The sequence below is a fragment of the Coregonus lavaretus genome, assembly GCF_964263955.1.
Source record: "Coregonus lavaretus genome assembly, chromosome: 21".
In the NCBI taxonomy this organism is placed as follows: domain Eukaryota; kingdom Metazoa; phylum Chordata; class Actinopteri; order Salmoniformes; family Salmonidae; genus Coregonus; species Coregonus lavaretus.
The window spans coordinates 34,895,085-34,914,896 of record NC_140008.1 but is presented as its reverse complement, the minus strand read 5'-3'; the positions used below and the strand labels follow the sequence as shown (position 1 = coordinate 34,914,896).

At 40.0% G+C, this 19,812-nt stretch overlaps 1 protein-coding gene and 1 long non-coding RNA gene across 2 annotated transcripts; one reads left to right on the top strand and one right to left on the bottom strand.

Moving 5' to 3' along the window:
* Window positions 1-4,996: 4,996 nt before the first annotated feature.
* On the bottom strand, window positions 4,997-6,422 carry artn (artemin; the record flags this gene model as incomplete). Its single annotated transcript, XM_084186233.1, has 2 exons — window positions 4,997-5,406; window positions 6,359-6,422. The coding sequence occupies 2 exons, from the start codon at window positions 6,420-6,422 to the stop codon at window positions 4,997-4,999; spliced, it is 474 nt and encodes a 157-aa protein (XP_084042359.1).
* A 2,518-nt stretch (window positions 6,423-8,940) lies between these two features.
* LOC311148878 lies at window positions 8,941-11,091 on the top strand. The gene is made up of 3 exons (XR_014614962.1): window positions 8,941-9,258; window positions 10,262-10,409; window positions 10,867-11,091. It is a non-coding gene; the product is annotated as an uncharacterized lncRNA (long non-coding RNA).
* Window positions 11,092-19,812: the final 8,721 nt, after the last annotated feature.

The window sequence follows — 19,812 nt, the reverse complement described above, 5'->3', positions numbered from 1 at the left end:
TCAAACAGGTGCCATTAATACAGGTAACGAGTGGAGGACAGAGGAGCCTCTTAAAGAAGAAGTTACAGGTCTGTGAGAGCCAGAAATCTTGCTTGTTTGTAGGTGACCAAATACTTATTTTCCACCATAATTTGCAAATAAATTCATAAAAACTCCTACAATGTGATTTTCTTGAAAAAAAATCTCAATTTGTCTGTCATAGTTGACGTGTACCTATGATGAAAATTACAAGCCTCTCTCATATTTTTAAGTGGGAGAACTTGCACAATTGGTGGCTGACTAAATAATTTGTTCCCCACTGTATAAGCCATTTATTCCTATAGTAAGAACTAGTTATAAATAGTTATAAATATACAGTCACAAACCTTCCTTAATTAAACTAGGCCTATTGCAAATTTGCCATATATGCCCCTTTGTGTATTTCTATCTTAATGCTCAATTTTGTCAGGAGAATGGTTAGGTGTATGTAAAGAAATACATATCAGGACAGGCAATACATTTTCATTAAGTTTAAAAAGCTTTATTCCTTAAAGAGGTACAAAAATAGTGTCCTGCGACCCTTCAGACATAACAGTAACATCAATAAAAACAACATAAATACCCTACACAAGTATGCAACGCAAGAATGCAATTAGCTATGCAAGAGGCAATCCTATATATTCGCTTTGAGTTGTGGGACTGCACACGTTTGCATATTTTTGCTACGCAACTACACAGGATCGCTATTTTGCATAGCTAATCGTAGTTCTTGCATTGTGTACTTGTGTAGGGTATAAATTAGGCTTTAGAGCTACATCTAAAGGGAACAGATGTGTTTGGTCTCTAATACCGTGCCAGGAACTGGCACTCATCTCTCATATAAAAAGTTAGTGGATAGTGGATACACCTCTGTGTGTGTGTGTGTGTGTGTGTGTTTGTGTGTGTGACTTGCTTGGAAACATTCTTGCTCTTTCACAGAGAAACAAAGGTAACATTTAAAAAAAGCATACATGGCCATTTCATAAATAATAAATATCTGATATTTGTAAGAACAAGTGTATAACATGAAATACAATAAATAAATAATTGTAATGTAATAAATACTTTCCCGAATGTACAGTAAGGCGATAATGAGATGCATAGCATCTAACAGGGAAGTTCAGTTTGGACTTAATCAGCCACATGTTTGCAGATCAAACACACACCAGATGCTTCAGCTTCATAGAACCACAAACCAGACATGAACTGAAGGCAGAATAAAGATTAGTAATCTTCTTTGTTCACACTTTGTCAGTCCCTAAATATAGTGCTGTGAACAATGAGCAAACACAAAATCTCTGCACGTGTTACAGTTGAAGCACATAGTTAAAACAGGATGGAAATCTCTCTCAGTACATGATTTGGTTATACTGTAGTACAGTTGGTGATGGGATCTGGGTAGAAAACACAAAGATTGAGACAATGAATGACATCATGAATAGAACAATAACAGTGTATGGATACATCTTTCAATAGACTCTTGATTGTTTGTTATTGTGAATACAAACAAGTTTTGAAAGACTGATCATAACATTTCTATAATGAACGATAGTTCTCCAGATGATATCCAACTACAAACTACTGTTCGAAAGTTTGGGGTCACTTAGAAATGGCCTTGTTTTCCATGAAAACATACATGAACTTAGTTTGAATACGAAATATAGCAAAATGCATAGGAAATGTAGTCATTGACAAGGTTAGAAATAATGATTTTTAATTGAAATAATAATTGTGTCCTTCAAACTTTGCTTTCGTCAAAGAATCCTCCATTTGCAGCAATTACAGCCTTGCAGACCTTTGGCATTCTAGTTGTCAATTTGTTGAGGTAATCTGAAGATATTTCACTCCATGCTTCCTGAAGCACTTCCCACAAATTGGATTGGCTTGATTGGCACTTCTTAGGCTGCTTCCACAACAGCTCAATAGGGTTGAGATCCGTTGACTGTGATGGCCACTCCATTATAGACAGAATACCAGCTGACTGCTTCTTCCCTAAATAGTTCATGCATAGTTTGGAACTGTGCTTTGGGTCATTGTCCTCTTGTAGGAGGACATTGGCTCCAATCAAGCGCCGTCCACAGGGTATGGCATGGCGTTGCAAAATGGAGTGATAGCCTTCCATCTTCAAGATCCCTTTTACCCTGTACAAATCTCCCACTTTACCACCACCAAAGCACCCCCAGACCATCACATTGCCTCCACCATGCTTGACAGATGGCATCAAGCACTCCTCCAGCATCTTTCATTTCGTCTGCGTCTCACAAATGTTCTTCTTTGTTATCCGAACACCTCAAACTTCGATTCGTCTGTCCATAACACTTTTTTCCAATCTTCCTCTGTCCCTTGTCTATGTTATTTTGCCCATCTTAATCTTTCCTTTTTATTGGCTTTTTCTTTGCAACTCTGCCTAGAAGGTCAGCATCCCGGAGTCGCCTCTTCACTGTTGACGTTGAGACTGGTGTTTTGCGCGTACTATTGAATGAAGCTGCCAGTTGAGGACCTGTGAGGCGTCTGTTTCTCAAACTAGACACTCTAATGTATTTGTCCTCTTGCTCAGTTGTGCACCGGGGCCTCCCACTCCTCTTTCTATTCTGGTTAGAGCCAGTTTGCGCTGTTCTGTGAAGGGAGTAGTACACAGCGTTATACGAGATCTTCAGTTTCTTGGCAATTTCTCGCATGGAATAGCCTTCATTTCTCAGAACAAGAATAGACTGATGAGTTTCAGAAGAAAGTTATTTGTTTCTGGCCATTTTGATCGTGTAATCGAACCCACAATTGCTGATGGTCCAGATACTCAACTAGTCTCAAGAAGGCCAGTTTTATTGCTTCTTTAATCAGCACAAAAGTTTTCAGCTGTGCTAACATAATTGCAAAAGGGTTTTCTAATGATCAATTAGCCTTTTAAAATGATAAACTTGGATTAGCAAACACAGCGTGCCATTGGAACACAGGACTGATGGTTGCTGATAATGGGCGTCTGTACGCCTATGTAGATATTCCATTCAAAATCAGCCGTTTCCAGCTACAATAGCCATTACAACATTAACAATGTCTACACTGTATTTCTGATCAATTTGATGTTATTTTAATGGACAAAGAAATAGCTTTTCTTTCGAAAACAAGGACATTTCTAAGTGACACAAAACTTTTGAACGGTAGTGTATGTCTTTCCGCTAATGTAAAACATTACAGCATGGTCCTGAGAGAATGATGCAGAACTATACAATGTACACAATGTTATACTACATACAGATGAAAATATAACCTTACTTTATGGAAACCTACTTACTCTACAAGCTCCAACAGTTGAACAAAAATGCTTCACTTAAAAATTATTTTAACACCACTTGATATAAATATAGATTTCTCAACACTATAATGCAATATGTGTGATACATTACTATGTAAACCTTCCCCTTGTTTGCATTACTGTATCTACATGGTGTCTTATTCTCTCTGCCGTATGTCTCCATTTCATTGGTCAGGTGTGGAGAGGCAGCCAATCAGAAGACATTATGTACTTATGTAGTCCACACAAACGTTCCTTCAACACAGCTGCAACAGAGTGGTGTAAATGAAGAGTTATATTTGTCCATAAGAAACATCACATAGATAAACAATATGATATGAGATATATATTCTAATCACAATAAAAAGTATTATAAGCACATTCAGAATAACAGTTGTCAATATGCTAAATTATTTTTGTAATCCAAAACCTTTAGTTGACATCGGTGATGTACCACATTCAGAGCTGAAAATAAACCATGTGTGTCAGTCAGCGTGAGGTTTGGCTGGGCCATGACTGACCTTGGCCCTGTGATGGCATCCTACAACACACTGTTTATAGACATGTACAGTAAACAAGCTACAAACAAGTGCCTCAGATTCTGCAAGTCTTAATCTAGGTAGGTACAGTTGATACAGTTTTGATATTGTTCTCAAGGCATGTATGAGTTCTGCGTTACTAAAGTAAGAGTAGATGTGTGCTTAGTGATTGGAATCAACTGAATGCCATGGTGTATGTCTATGTAATTTAATTCCCATAGCCTGTGTATAGAGACAGTGGGAGATAGGATTAGATTATTTCTTTTTTACTACGATTGGCTCAAAGCTACCTTGCTATGATATGACCAAACCCTATGTGGATGAGCTGCCATTGAAGAAGGAAACATACAAATGCATGATAGTTATTCTGTTCTTTTTAGAGAGCCTTCGAAACCAAACAACTTCACTTCTCGCTTCTTAATATTTCTTCACATCAAAGTATTTGGTCTTCAAACTGGTTGCCCTCTATACAGTCAGTTGCCCTGTAACCCACAATGCTTCTCTTCTGGTTTAGAGTTATGGTCCAATGGTCCAATAGTTTTGCTTCATGATCTCCTTTTTTTAGATGTAACAAAAGGCAGATGAGGGCAGACACCAAGGGAGGTCCACCTTCTTATGTGGCATCTTGCTGTCAGCACAGGGAGTGAGTCATAGGGAGGAAGACAACTACTCCCAGAGCCATGTATTTAGAGAATTTGGCCAATGCGGTTTCTGCATTTTGATGCATTTACATGACACTTCAACATTCTATGGCAGCCATGTTAGCGCCACATTAACATTACATGGAGAATATTTAAACAATGCTATGTAACTTCCTGTCTATAATTTCTACAATATTCAACATTCTAAAAGTTGGCCTAACTCTCTAAACATTTGGCTCTGACTACTCCTAACCAACCCCTGCCAAGGAGCTCCAGTCCTCTCCAGTCTCCAGAGCTGCGACTCCTGGGCTCTGACTGATTAATCCAAAGTAGATCCACGTCAGGCTGAGACCCAACTTTTGGAAGAAGAGGCTTCAATCCAGGCTCTGATCCACCCTTTATGCCCAACACACCCACAGTGAAGGCATCTCAGCCTCTTCTACTCTTCACCCTGAAGCTTCTTTATGCATGTGTGTTCTGCAGGTAGACTTCCTCTTAATCCCTGCCCATCACCCCACACAGCTACAGTTAGCTGCGGACAGCCACTTGATGGTTTGCCATATAGTCTGGGCATCCATGAAGGAGACAGTCTCGTAGCGGGTGGGCCGGCAGCAGGGGTGGGCACTCACCTTCCTGCTGGAGATACTTCCGTTCTCTGTCAGGGCCTTGAGGGCCAGGTCGTAGTTCTTACGGGAGCTCGAACACGTCCCCATACAGTACTTAAACAGGACGATCTCGTCCGAGTCAAAGCCCAGGCCCAGGTCTCTGACACGCATCTCCTTCTTCTCCATGCGGCAGTCCCGGCTGCCGTTCTTGGGCTTCTTGCGGTTCTTGCGGGAGCCTCTTCGGGAGGGGTCTGGGGGCGAGCGTTGCCACCTGCCCGGGTAGCTCTCTCCGTCATCCTCCAGACTGTGGTACTCTACAGGAGAAAGGAAACATGGAGAAACGTTATGAGACATGGAGAGACCAGGTGAATGAACAGTGAGGCAATGACATAATATTCATGAATACAATGTCATGTCAATGCCCTGGAATTTCACACGTATGAGAAAGATCGGGGCCTCCCGAGTGGTGCAGCGGTCTAAGGCACTGCATCGCAGTGCTAGAGGCGTCACTACAGACCCAGGTTCGATCCCAGGCTGTATCACAAATGGCTGTGATCAGGAGTCCCATAGCGATGAGACAAGACTGAAAAAGGGGGTTAAAAAAGAAAGATCAGGAAACTATTTAAACTTGTATTTATCTCCTTACATACTTCCATAATTTTTTTTACCTGTTATCGGGGACCTTCAGACGAGTCTTGTGAGGCTTTTGGGCATTTTTAGGCATCCACCATCGTGTTCGTGAGAGTCACATCTTTCAATAGAGTGGTCATAATAGTTTGTAGGCCAAACCGTTTGGACGCTACATACGATTTTGTGAGAAGACCGATTTTTCGGGACGTATCATGGTCTGACAAACACTGCTCTAGCTCTGCCACCTTTCACCGCAGATGCGTAAGGGCGATATCGGTGGATGCGGTGGATTGATATCTCTAGCTTAAACAGACAGATTTTGATAGGGATTTTTGATTAGATTTCCACAGGGGCGCGACCATTGTAGGCTAAGGGTTAATGTCTCAGCAGTGCCATCAGATACTGATTTGTACCCAAGAACGTATATCCACACACTCTCAAAGGTAAGAGTATGGTTAGGGTACAATGTTGTTCCCGGTTTACAAAAAGGTAAAAGGTACACATAAGGTACTTTCAGAGGTACACATAGGAATGCACATGGTACAAGTTGGTACCTTTTACGGTACATGTGTAGATAATCTAGTATAACGGTAAATTTTTCTACATAATATATTCAATATAAGGTACAATCATTACTGCACTTTGAAATGTAGGCGGTGGTAATGTGCTGGTTCGGGCTCATTAGCATATTTGGGGCCATGGTGTAAAACATGTTGTATTTGTGTCAACTGTCAGTGGAAATGTTGTACAAGTTTAAGTGGTTTATCGTTATGTTGCTCAAGGTTGAGCACCTTTATTGACACTCTCAGTTCTGTCATCTTTGTAAGTACTTGTGACAATGAAAAGCTAAATTGTTAAAAGGTTACGGTGCATTTTCCAGTCGCTCGATGGCATCTGGTTCACAGAAAGTTAGTGTTTAATTTTCAATAACTTACAGTCAACTAGCTGCAAGTCTGTAGTTGTAAATTTCACAGTAACTTACTATAGCTCATCTGTCACACTTACTGACCTGATGGTGTGGCAGTGAAGTGAGTATTATAATGACTAGCTATAAATGAAAATACTTTCTTTGGTCTCACATGTACTTACAGGGGAATTTCACCCTGGCTCTGCTACGGCATATGTGACTCGTTTCAGGAAACGATATATATGTCGCACGTCACTACTTCACAGGAGAGGCATTTGAACGTGAACATATATTTTTTAATCAAAATGCATTTTTTTGGCATAAATGCCTTCTGGAACTTTCATGTGCCTTAATAAGAAACTTGTATTCCATCCGTAAATACACAAAAAATAGTTACAATTACGAGCCTAGTTGGTTTAGCCATGGAAAAATACAGGAACCTTGTCTGCCATGTAGCATGCTTCTGTTTATAACGTGAGCTGCTCAGTATGTGTTGGTAGTCCTTTCTACTGCGCCGTTTTTGAAACATATAACATTAACCATCGAGAACTACAAAAGCTTTGCTTATTTTCTCAACAACATTGATGCCCTGAATTTAGCAGGCACTATCGACAGATCAGTTGGAAAAAGTGATTTGCTACTTTCTGCACACGCCATGGTCAGTGTGAACCGGAGTGACTTGACACAACGCTGGCCAAACAAGATGTAGCTACAAACAAAACAGAGTTAAATGGTTCCACCAGTCTGCCGTGAAGCATTCATCAATGTATACGGGTTAGAGTCTAGCTAGATGTTCAGATATTATGAGTTTCTAATTTTGTCAGAAAGTCGTTTTCATTGCAAGTTAAAGCGTACTGTTAGCTAGCTGGCGAACATTAGCTTGCTGGCTCACTAGCTAATGTTACGTGTATGATCTGTGTAGTATTATTATTCGAATCAGAAATCCATTTGTGTTCTTAGTCATAGCCTACTGTTAGCTAGCTAACATTGAACCTGGTTGGTTAGCTTTAGCTACCTGGAGATTCATACTACACAGCTTTGACAATGTTTGTATTGGTTGGTAGTAGTATGAGTTGGGATTATGCCGGTTCATTGTTTAGCTAGCTAGCTACATGTCAAACAAAACACTTCGCCAGATGATTACATGACCCATCATGTTAGCCAGGTGTGTCTGGGGGTGATTACCACAATCTATGAACATGTGTACATGTCTAGACAATAGTGACCCATCCACTTAGCTAGATGTGGCTGGGGGTTGGTTATAGCATTTCCTTCACATGACCCATCAATTTAGACAAGTGTGTCAGGTAAGCGTCATCTAATAATTCTAAAATATAATTTTATCTGGACAATTTCTTTTTTTGATATTGCAAGTAACCATTTCACTGTACTGTTTACACCTTCTGTATCCTGTGCATGTGACAAATCAACTTTTTATTTTATTTGATATAGTGTGTGTGTTTACCAGAGACTATAATGTAGCTCAGTTGGTAGAGCATGGCACTTGCAACGCCAGGGTTGTGGGTTCGTTTCCCATGGGGGGCCAGTATGAAAAATGTATGCACTCACTAACTAAGTCGCTCTGGATAAGAGCATCTGCTAAATGACTAAAATGTAAATGTATAATGTGAAGGACAACATGACCTGCACCAAAGTCAGATTAGGATATAGGCCAAGGACTAGATAAAGTGTATTTTTACATGCAGTTTTTCTTTATTGTAGGCTACTACTTTCACCACTTTTAGTCCTGAAATCTTTGGTTGTTTACTAAACTAATCACTCTGTTTAGCAAATGGCCTCACATGTGAGTCCTTAAAGAGACGGGTGGGGCTAAGGCTTAAGAGAGTGTGAACGACGCTGAATGGGTGTAGACAAAGAAGAGCTCTCCAGTAGGTGTACTAAAACATTCAAGGGTCATTTTCTCAAAAGTGGGGTTACAAGTTTATCAAATTTCAAAGCAGAATTACTTTCCCGTTGTTTTTCAACTGCAGTGTATGATATTCCATTTTCTAGCTCTGAGTCTCTACTTTTATCCAATGTAGAAAACACCAGTTCAAATTTTACTACATAAGACCAAGTCGAGGCGGTCGGTCACATATAGTCATTACAATATTAACAACATTATGTTTTTATCATCAACATCACAATTATCCAAACCTTAAGCTAGCACAAGCACATTTTCTTTTCACTGGTAGAATCGGGAAGTTTCGACTTCCTGTGTATTCGTATGCTCATAGTGAACCACAAAGTCCTGCATTCATAGTGAATGCAGATACCGCCCGCTAAGGTAGATGGGGCGTGCCCACAAACTTGGACGATGGCAGAACTTCTGTAGGGAAGATTTTTTTGGAATATGTTTGTTTTTCACTAATGTTTGTCATCATGCCTGTGTGGTGTTCTGTGCCTGGCTGTGCTAATTACAAACAAGCGGGAAAATGAGTTATCACCGTTCTACCTAACAGAGATTTACCTGTGGCTATCAAGAATGATGCGCCTTACGGTGACCAAATATTATCAGAGGAATTTTCAGGCTGAACTGATGGAGAATCCATTTCGACGACACCTGAGAAGTGATGCGATACCATCAATTTTTTCCCTTCACATCAAAACAAAAGATTCTCGATTAGAGGTAACCTAACATTAGCTAGCTAGCCAACTTACCTAGCTTAACTAGCTAGGCTAGAAAGCTAGCTATCGACGTTGCTGTCCTATATTGAACTCTGAAAGCCATCAGCTAAATCATATAGATATCTTTATTGGTATACACACTGTCAATCAATTTCCCCTTTGCCATGGTAGTCACTGCTAGACTGGTAACTACCTTCAGCAGAGTAAACGTGTTAGTTTGTTCCTTCTATCTTTGACTGACTTTAGCTAACGTAAGCTAGCTAATGTTAGCAAATAAGAGTAACTCAATCTGGTAGCCATCTATTCCACAATTTCTGGAAATCACTCTGTTACTAAAAATTGAATTGTCGATATAGCTAACTCACTCTCTGTTTGTGTGTTGGTAATGTTAGCAATGATGAATGTGTATAAATTGTTTATGGTTGCTTAGCTGGTTCTCAGTCAGTCTCAGCTGGATAGCAATCTTGCAGCCATTTTTTTTTTTTTTTTACCTTTATTTAACTAGGCAAGTCAGTTAAGAACAAATTCTTATTTACAATGACGGCCTACACCGGCCAAACCCGGACGACGCTGTGCCAATTGTGCGCCACCCTATGGCTATAGCTAGTTAGCCAACAGCAAGCAGACAATATTGAAATGTCCATGTTAGGTATGATAAGCTTGCCAGTCTAATAGAGATAGATCAATACAATTAGGGGGGTGGTTAAATTGTGTATTGTTGTGTATTTTGTTGTAGATGGTACAGAATCTGATTCCACTAACATGCGCTTCCAACCCCTAGCTCTGTATAAGGTGAAGGTAAGTTGGCAAAAATATTTACAAGCTGACGGCGAAGATAGCTCAATTTACAGTAAGCATGGCATAAACATGAATTCGGTAGTGTTTGTGTTATGGGGTTACAGGTGGTTAGATGTAGCCTGAGGGCCACAGAGTACCTTCCAGACCATGTAATCAATTTAGTCTACCCCTCTTCTCTTTTTACCTTTTCTCTTTGTAAAACTCAGGTTATCTGGAGTCATTCCACAGTGCCCTGCTGAAAAATACCCCATAGCGGTGGCATTTTGGGTACACAAGCATGAGAGAGTGGACACACCTTGCGGTTATGGAGCACAACAAGATTGTGGGACAGAAACCAGCAAGGGACACTGAAAGGTATAAAATCAAGACTACAACAGTAATGACACAACCACCTCCTCCTCTCTGCAGATTCTCAACACAATACAAAGACATGTCTACAAAAATCCCCTGCTAAGGGCAACTATTCACAAGAATGATCTGTAAAAGTCAATGGGCTGGGGGAGGTTTACAGACAGTACTTTGAGATGAAGGAGGTTTTGGTTGTGCAGAGTTGTGCTTAGACAGTAAATGTGTTGTTGTGTATGAGAACAGTTGAGGTGCCATTTCTCATCAATCTCCCATACACAACAATTCATACTGTGTAACAACTGCCCTCCTAAGACTTTTCACAACTTCTTTAGCCCCCCAGCCCATTCACTTTATTGACTGATCTTTCCTCTCAAAAGCAGATCCCAATGTCCTCTCAATGTCCCTAAACAATACGCTTCCACAAAAAGTGTAAAACGCTAACACCACAACCATGTCTTTCCAGGAGACGTGCAGTACCAGCAAATCTTCTGCAAGAGAACCAAACAGTTGGTGGTTAAGAAGCTCTACACCACTTTCGGCAGACTCTTATCCAGCTGGCCGTTCACCACAGACAGGACATGACCATTTGCCATAAGCACAAAGAGTCTCAGCTTCCCCAGCCCACCATGCCGAACACCATAGCCAGTGTACCGAAGCCGGATGAATGACTACGGCTGTTTTTACACAGGAAGCCCAATTCTGATCTTTTTTTCACTAATTGGTCTTTTGACCAATCAGATCAGTTCTGAAAAAGAGCTGATGTGATTAATACCAATTAGTGGGAAGAATATCAGAATTGGGCTGCCTATGTGAACACAGCTAGTGTGGCTCAGCATAAGACCATATAGAACAGGGGTCTCCAACCCTGTTTCTGGAGAGCTACCCTCCTGTAGGTTTTCGCTCCAATCCCACTTGTAACTAACGTGGGTCATTTTATCAACCAGCTAATTATGAGAATAAGGTTTGCCAGATTAGGGTTGGAGTGAAAACCTACAGGACGGTAAGCTCTCCAGGAACAGGGTTGGAGAGCCCTGATGTAGATCCACCATAAAATAAATATGGATATTTTCTATCAATCTTCTAAATGTGTTATATAAGCTGTACAGGGCTCTGTAGCATCAAACGGATGCTAGACATTCAGATATCTTAAGAAACGATTTAATGGTAACTCAAGAGAACAGGGTATTCCACAAGAATGTTATAAGGTAAAAGTAACATAGACATTTTTTTATGAACAGTGTAGTGCAGTTCAGTGTGTCCGAGTGTGTCTCAGGTGTAGAGACACACAAGTGCAAAGAACTGTAGATACAGATTGTTCCACCAGATAATGTGATTTACCCAAAGATTTTTGCCAACATCTTGTCTATTTCAAGTGTTCTCTCATTGATCGAGAAAGGTGGGTGTCCACCCCAAAGTGCTGCATGTCATGATGACAGAGACCTGTCTCGATCAATGAGAGAAGACTTGAAAAAGACAAGATGCCAGCATACACATTGTTGGATTACTTCATGGAGCAAAACAAGTATTTATTTTAATAACAGAGCAGTTTCTAAATTCAAACTGACCCCCTGCAACTGGACACTGACATTTTATGAGACTCCTGTTTCCCCGAATCGAGGACGAAGACGGCATCGATAAGGTTGGTTCAAAATTCTCTGTGCTACACCAAACAGTACCTATCCTGTAACTCCTAGTAGTGGATACCAAAAATATTTGGTTAAATCACATTATCTGGTGGAACAATATTTAGCTAAGAGAACTGGTGTTCATGATGAAATTGCCATTCACAAAGAAACATAGAGTAAGAAAATCCAGTATGATCAGTGTAGTAACGTTCAGGGAATACTTGTAAATCTGTGGGAGGAGTGTTGCCCAGATCAAACTGCCATTCAGCTCCTCATGAGTAATCTGCTTGAAATCCAGCATAATGTCTAATCCCTTGAGAGGGATACAGTTCACGGTATACAGTTCTGCTACAATGACACACGCAGGCAAAGGAATTCTGTTTCTGTATCTAGAATCCATTCCAGGAAGAAGCCCAGGCACCAAGGTATTGTCTGTAAAACAAAACAAAAACAATTATTATACTCTATTGTAGTTTGAACGACAGTTGAACTGTGCCAGCATAACATCAACATTAGGGTAGACTAGTTGAACATGCATATTGTACATGTGCACAGGCACAGAGATTACATTTAGAACAATATTTAGCCTAATATAAATAAATATGGCATAACCCTCAACCTTTGCACAGTGACCACACCGTACAAATATACCTAGGTAGGTAGGCAGACAGTATCTACCTACAGCCATGTCTATCAGGCATGCTTAGGCAAATATTTTTATAGTAAAACCAGCTTATTTTGTAGAGATTTACAACAGTAAATTGGTGTATTATTGTTTCTCCTCACTGTTTGCTAGTAAACTTAGCTAGCTTGCTGGGTATACAATACTAGTTATTTACATCTGTTTGGAATCCTATCTTGCATCATGACTATCATTTTGTGAGACTGAAATACATCCATGGTCATAATCATTACCAATGTCAACCCTCGTCAATTATGTTACATAGCTAGCTAGTAAAATTATTTACAGTTGCTGATGTTACATATTTGCCAACAAGTTACAAACGCGAGACATGGCGCATAACAAGTTAGCAGGCGCCAGGCTAACTACCTAGCCATCTCCAGTCATGTGCTAATGTTTGCTGGTAAACCTAGCTTTAGTTGGCTGGTTGTAATGTTGTAGCTTGCTGTTTAGTAGCCATATTCACGACTATAAAGAGAAAAGGTTTCACAATCGAGATACAAAAGATCTCAGATTGTAAAACCTCTTCTATTTTTTGTCATATATATATGGCTACCGGTAGTTGTTTAGCTAACTTACCTACCTAGCTAGCAAAGTTAGCAAACAGAAAAATAAATGTATTACCCCCAACTGTAACACAGTAGTATGTTAGCCAGCAGTACACAACATGTGACTGACTGGCTCGATTCGGTCTAATGTAGCAAAATTTGACATTTTGTTTTTCACATTGGATAAAAGTAGAGACTCAGAGCTAGAAAATGGTATATCATACACTACAGTTGAGGAACAATTGGAAAGTAATTCTGCTTTGAAAGTTGATAAACTTGTAACCTCACTTTTGAGAATATGGCCCTTGAATGTTTTGGTACCTACTGGAGAGCTCTTCTTTGTCTACACCCATTCAGCATAGTTCACACTCTCTTAAGCTTTAGCCCCACCCATCTCTAAGGATTCACATGTGAGGCTATGTACTAAACAACAAAAGATTTCAAAACTAAAGGCTGGCTTATACTATGGGTGTGTTCGTAAATTTAATCTGGAGTGCCAGAGTGTGCTCTGGGCGTTCATAAACTCAGAGCGTTGTTAGATTGTCCGTTCGTAAATTCAGAGTGTTTCGCTCTCGGAGTGTTTAGAGCGCACACTGGACGCTCTGGCCGAGGAGTAGGGTTGATCAGAGCATTTTGACCTAACAACAGCGGTCAAGCACACAAGCTAACTGGCTAACATTGGCTAGCTTGCTTTTTTGCCAACGTTTACTGACACCGGCCATATTCAACGGGTTTTGAGTGTTCGTAAATTCGTCAGTTATTCTGCGCTCTGGCGCACTCAGACGAGAGTGCTCTGAAATCGGAGTAGATAGCCAAAGCAAATTTACCAGCTACGTCTATCGACAGTTGTCGCAGTGACATCATAAACATTCTACTGAAATAGTTACTTTTTTTATTTATTTTAATTTTAGGGGGTAGATCAGCTTAATATTGCAGATAGATTGTAACTTCCATCAATGTAATTGTCTGCATCACTTCAAATGTTATATATATATATATATATATATATATATATATATATATATACACAGTGAGGGAAAAAAGTATTTGATCCCCTGTTGATTTTGTACGTTTGCCCACTGACAAAGACATGATCAGTCTATAATTTTAATGGTAGGTTTATTTGAACAGTGATAGACAGAATAACAACAACAAAATCCAGAAAAACGCATGTCAAAAATTTTATAAATTGATTTGCATTTTAATGAGAGAAATAAGTATTTGACCCCCTCTGCAAAACATGACTTAGTACTTGGTGGCAAAACCCTTGTTGGCAATCACAGAGGTCAGACGTTTCTTGTAGTTTGCCAGCATGTTTGCACACATCTCAGGAGGGATTTTGTCCCACTCCTCTTTGCAGATCTTCTCCAAGTCATTAAGGTTTCGAGGCTGACGTTTGGCAACTTGAACCTTCAGCTCCCTCCACAGATTTTCTATGGGATTAAGGTCTGGAGACTGGCTAGGCCACTCCAGGACCTTAATGTGCTTCTTCTTGAGCCACTCCTTTGTTGCCTTGGCCGTGTGTTTTGGGTCATTGTCATGCTGGAATACCCATCCACCACCCACTTTCAATGCACTGGCTGAGGGAAGGAGGTTCTCACCCAAGATTTGACAGTACATGGCCCCGTCCATCGTCCCTTTGATGCGATGAAGTTGTCCTGTTCCCTTAGCAGAAAAACACCCCCAAAGCATAATGTTTCCACCTCCATGTTTGACGGTGGGGATGTTGTTCTTGGGGTCATAGGCAGCATTCCTCCTCCTCCAAACACTGCGAGTTGAGTTGATGCCAAAAACCTCGATTTTGGTAATAATAATAATAATAATAAATATATATAATATAAGAATAAATAAATATAACAATAATAATAAGTCTCATCTGACCACAACACTTTCACCCAGTTCTCCTCTGAATCATTCAGATGTTCATTGGCAAACTTCAGACGGCCCTGTATATGTGCTTTCTTGAGCAGGGGGACCTTGCTGGCGCTGCAGGATTTCAGTCCTTCACGGCGTAGGTGTGTTACCAATTGTTTTCTTGGTGACTATGGTCCCAGCTGCCTTCAGGTCATTGACAAGATCCTCCCATGTAGTTCTGGGCTGATTCCTCACCGTTCTCATGATCATTGCAACTCCACGAGGTGATATCTTGCATGGAGCCCCAGGCCGAGGGAGATTGACAGTTCTTTTGTGTTTCTTCCATTTGCGAAAAATCACACCAACTGTTGTCACCTTCGCTTGGCGATGGTCTTGTAGCCCATTCCAGCCTTGTGTAGGTCTACAATCTTGTCCCTGACATCCTTGGAGAGCTCTTTGGTCTTGGCCATGGTGGAGAGTTTGGAATCTGATTGATTGCTTCTGTGGACAGGTGTCTTTTATACAGGTAACAAGCTGAGATTAGGAGCACTCTTTAAGAGTGTGCTCCTAATCTCAGCTCGTTACCTGTATAAAAGACACCTGGGAGCCAGAAATCTTTCTGATTGAGAGGGGGTCAAATACTTATTTCCCTCATTAAAATGCAAATCAATTTATAACATTTTTGATATGCGTTTTTCTGGATTTTGTTGTTGTTATTCTGTCTATCACTGTTCAAATAAACCTACCATTAAAATTATAGACTGATCCTTTCTTTGTCAGTGGGCAAACGTACAAAATCAACAGGGGATCAAATACTTTTTTCCCTCACTGTATATACACACATACATACATGTACATACATACATACATACACATCCTTTTTTAAAAATATATTCCCCTTTATTACTTTCCAACCCCACCACCCTTTCCCTAATTGGAGTAAACTAGTGAACAACAATGCTTAGGCCTCTACTTCCAGCTTATACTTAGTATATACATTTTATGGACACAGTCAATTTTACAATAATTATATTTTGTTAGTTTTTTCTCCTGAACTTCTTCTTCTACTCTCAACCTCTCTGATTATTATTTTCATGATGTCCATCCGGTTTGCTTCTATATGCCATATCTTTCTAACTGTGCTCTTTCACAAAAGCTCCCAACCTATATTATTAGTTATCTTGTTATTAGTTGTTATTAGTCCCATCCTTCAACTCCATTCAACACCACCCATCTATCTCTTAACACCATCCATATAGGATTTCTATTTGACATATATTTTTCAACTATACTGTGATGTTTTACAAAAGTTCTGAACCTTTCCATTCTCATTGTTTCTACAGATTGTAAATGGAATATTTTTTCTAAAAGTATTATTATATTTTTGATCGATTGACTATGACTTTTCAGATCACCCAGTAATAATATCTGCAAGGTTAGCTCCAGGTAAATATTGCAATCCTTTAGCCATTCCTGGACCTGTGTCCAAAAACAAGCTACAAATGGACAGTACCAAAACAAATGATCTAATGATTCTGTCTCTTCGCAGCAAAATCTGCAGAGCTGGGAAGATTGTATCCCCCATATAAATAACATTCTATTGGTAGCAATAATTTTATATATTAATTTAAATTGAAAGATTCTAAGTTCTGAAATAGTTACTTGCATAGTGGAGTCTTTTGTTTAGACATGTAGCTAGCTAGCTAAACAAGGAACCATAATCCGAACTCATAACGTTACTACCCTGCATGAATCTCCAGGTAGCTAGCCAACCAGGTTAAATGTTAGCTAGCTAACATTAGGCTATAACTAGCAATGCAAATGGCTCTGAGATACGAATAATATTACTACACAGATCATTCACGTAACGTTAGCTAGCTAGCTAACAATACACTTTAACTTGAAATGAAAACAACTTTCTGACAAAATTAGAAACGTGTAAAATCTGAAAATGTAGCTAGCTAGACTCTCTTACCCATATACATGGATGGACGCTTCTCCCTCTCTTTCACGGATGCCATGGTTGCCCTTAGTTTGAAGATGTAATCCGGAGACAGGTGTTTTATACAACAGCCTTCTGTGTGTTTCTTTTCGACTCCGTCTGTATATTTGCAATCAAATGCCAGAATTTTCTCCATCTCCTTAGCTATCATACTCTAATTCAACTGATTTCAAAACCCGGTCCTCCAGAAAATGGAGAGCAACACTCATGCAGTTCTACTACATTACATCTTTCAAAAAAAGCCATGTTAGAAAGGATTACCTACACATACTGACCAGCTCATAATATATAGACAGCAGCGTGCTACATGGCAGACTAATCCGAACTCATCTCTCAGCATGTCCAGCCCACTCATTATCTCAGCCATTTACTCATTATCTCATATTGACAGATGACATACACATTTGTTATTAAGGCACATCATTTACATTTACATTTTAGTCATTTAGCAGACGCTCTTATCCAGAGCGACTTGCAGTTAGTGAGTTCATACATTTTTCATACTGGCCCCCTGTGGGAATCGAGCCCACAACCCTGGCGTTGCAAGCGCCATGCTCTACAAATTGATCTACCATGTGAACACATGAAAGTTCACATGTTCCAGAAGGCATTTCTGCCCCAAAATGATTTTTTTGATATTTTTTTTAAAGTTTACTTTCAAATGGCGCTCCTGTGAAGTAGTGACGCGCGACATACACCTAGTTTCCTGAAACAAGTCACATATGGGTTTCAGTAGATAAACTAAAGTTAGTTAGCTAGCTAGCTAGGTGGCTTGCAGGAAAAATAACTTACTTAGCTAGCTAGGCACCATATATTTGTAATCTGCCCTTTTGTTGCTGGCATCGGCTGTAGCTGAGCTTCTAACGTAGATAAACCCAGCTCTTTGTTTCAAATCCTCTTCGCTATATTCCGGTTGGAACATGTGTGGTTGAATATCACCATGTAGCTAATGGAATATAAAAAATGCTCTATGTTTGATGAGAGGTATCACTTGAAGCCATTGCGTCTGTTCAGTTTTTTAAGGTTTGCCCGGCAAAGGATTGTGTCATCCTCCTTTTCAAATAAGCCCGTCTTGGGGGAGGAACGAGGGCCAGAGCACGAAGCACTGCCCAACACAAGTTGTAGTCTTTCAGAGACTGGAAAAAATGTGTCTGCTTGTATATTTATCAATGAATCCGCCGATAGGAACATTGCTGAAAGACATCCAATGGCTCTATTGAACAAGGACAACCATATCTACACGCACAAAAACATATAGTGCGATCAGTATAACATAGAGACTTCGCGAAATGCCACAATACAGGACTACATTATTTATTTTTTTATCTCGACCCTCCCCATCAACACACAGGAAGCCGTCATAGGGTGTATCGTTCAGCGCGCGAAGACCAGACCTACCTTACTCCTGGATAATTATGTGTGAAATACATCTCAATGTCCGAGAAATGCCTCAGACATGATAAGAACAAGCCCCACCAGTACATGGTCCCTATCTATCAATAATGATCGTACATTATATTCAAAATATTGGGTCAAATATGTCCTGTACCATGTGAATTCATATGTGTACCTTTCAGTTTTTTGTACCCCAGGGAACAACACTGTACCCTAAACATACCCTTATTTTGTAAGAGTGTGTTCATACATGTTCCAAGCAATAGGTATGAACCTGGTGGCACTGCAGAAACATTGATGCACTCAACCAAGAGGTTGCAATTTAAAATCCACGAAGAATTAATCTATGTCAAGGGTCCTTGAGCACTGCTAGTTTACGTTGAAGTAACAATGGTGGTGAGAATTGGACAATTAATTACTTGATTCTGGGCAGCTTTTAGCGAAGTGCAGAAATGTATTCTTGACAATAAGTCTGTAGCCATATCTCCTTCATGCTCACAGACCTGGTGGTGTAGCAGGACATTTTATGTTGTTAGGGACCAAGAGGTTTTTAGTTCAAATCCCAGTTAAGGCTGAGTCCCAAGTGTACTCACAGTACAAAATAACATATATTTTTTACACTAATTGAAATCAGAATACAGAAGCACACTGTCATTTGATAGAAATAACACCTTCAAGTTGTTGTATATACTTAAGGCAAAGTGCAACAAAAATGTATTCTTGACAATATACACAGTGTACAAAACATTAGAAACACTTGCTCTTTCCATGACATAGACTGACCAGGTGTATCTAGGTGAAAGCTATGATCCCTTATTGATGTGACTTCTTAAATCCACTTCAATCAGTGTAGATGAAGGGGAGGAGACAGGTTAAAGAAGGGTTTTTAAGCCTTGAGACAATTGAGACATGGATTGTGTGTGTGCCATTCAGAGGGTGAATGGCTAAGACAAAATATTTAAGTGCCTTTGAAAGGGGTATGGTAGTAGGTGCCAGGCGCACCGGTTTCAGTGTGTCAAGAACTGCAATGCTGCTGGGTTTTTCATGCTCAACAGTTTTCCGTATGAATCAAGAATGGTCCACCACCCAAATGACATCACCCAACTTCACCCAACTGTGGGAAGCACTGGAGTCAACATGGGCCAGCATCCCTGTAGAACGCTTTCGACATCATGTAGAGTCCAAGCCCTGACGAATTGAGGCTGTTCTGAGGGAAAAAGGGGGAGCAACGCAATAATTAGGAAGGTGTTCCTAATGTTTTATACACTCAGTGTTTGTTCGCCAATCTCCAATTTGTCTGCAG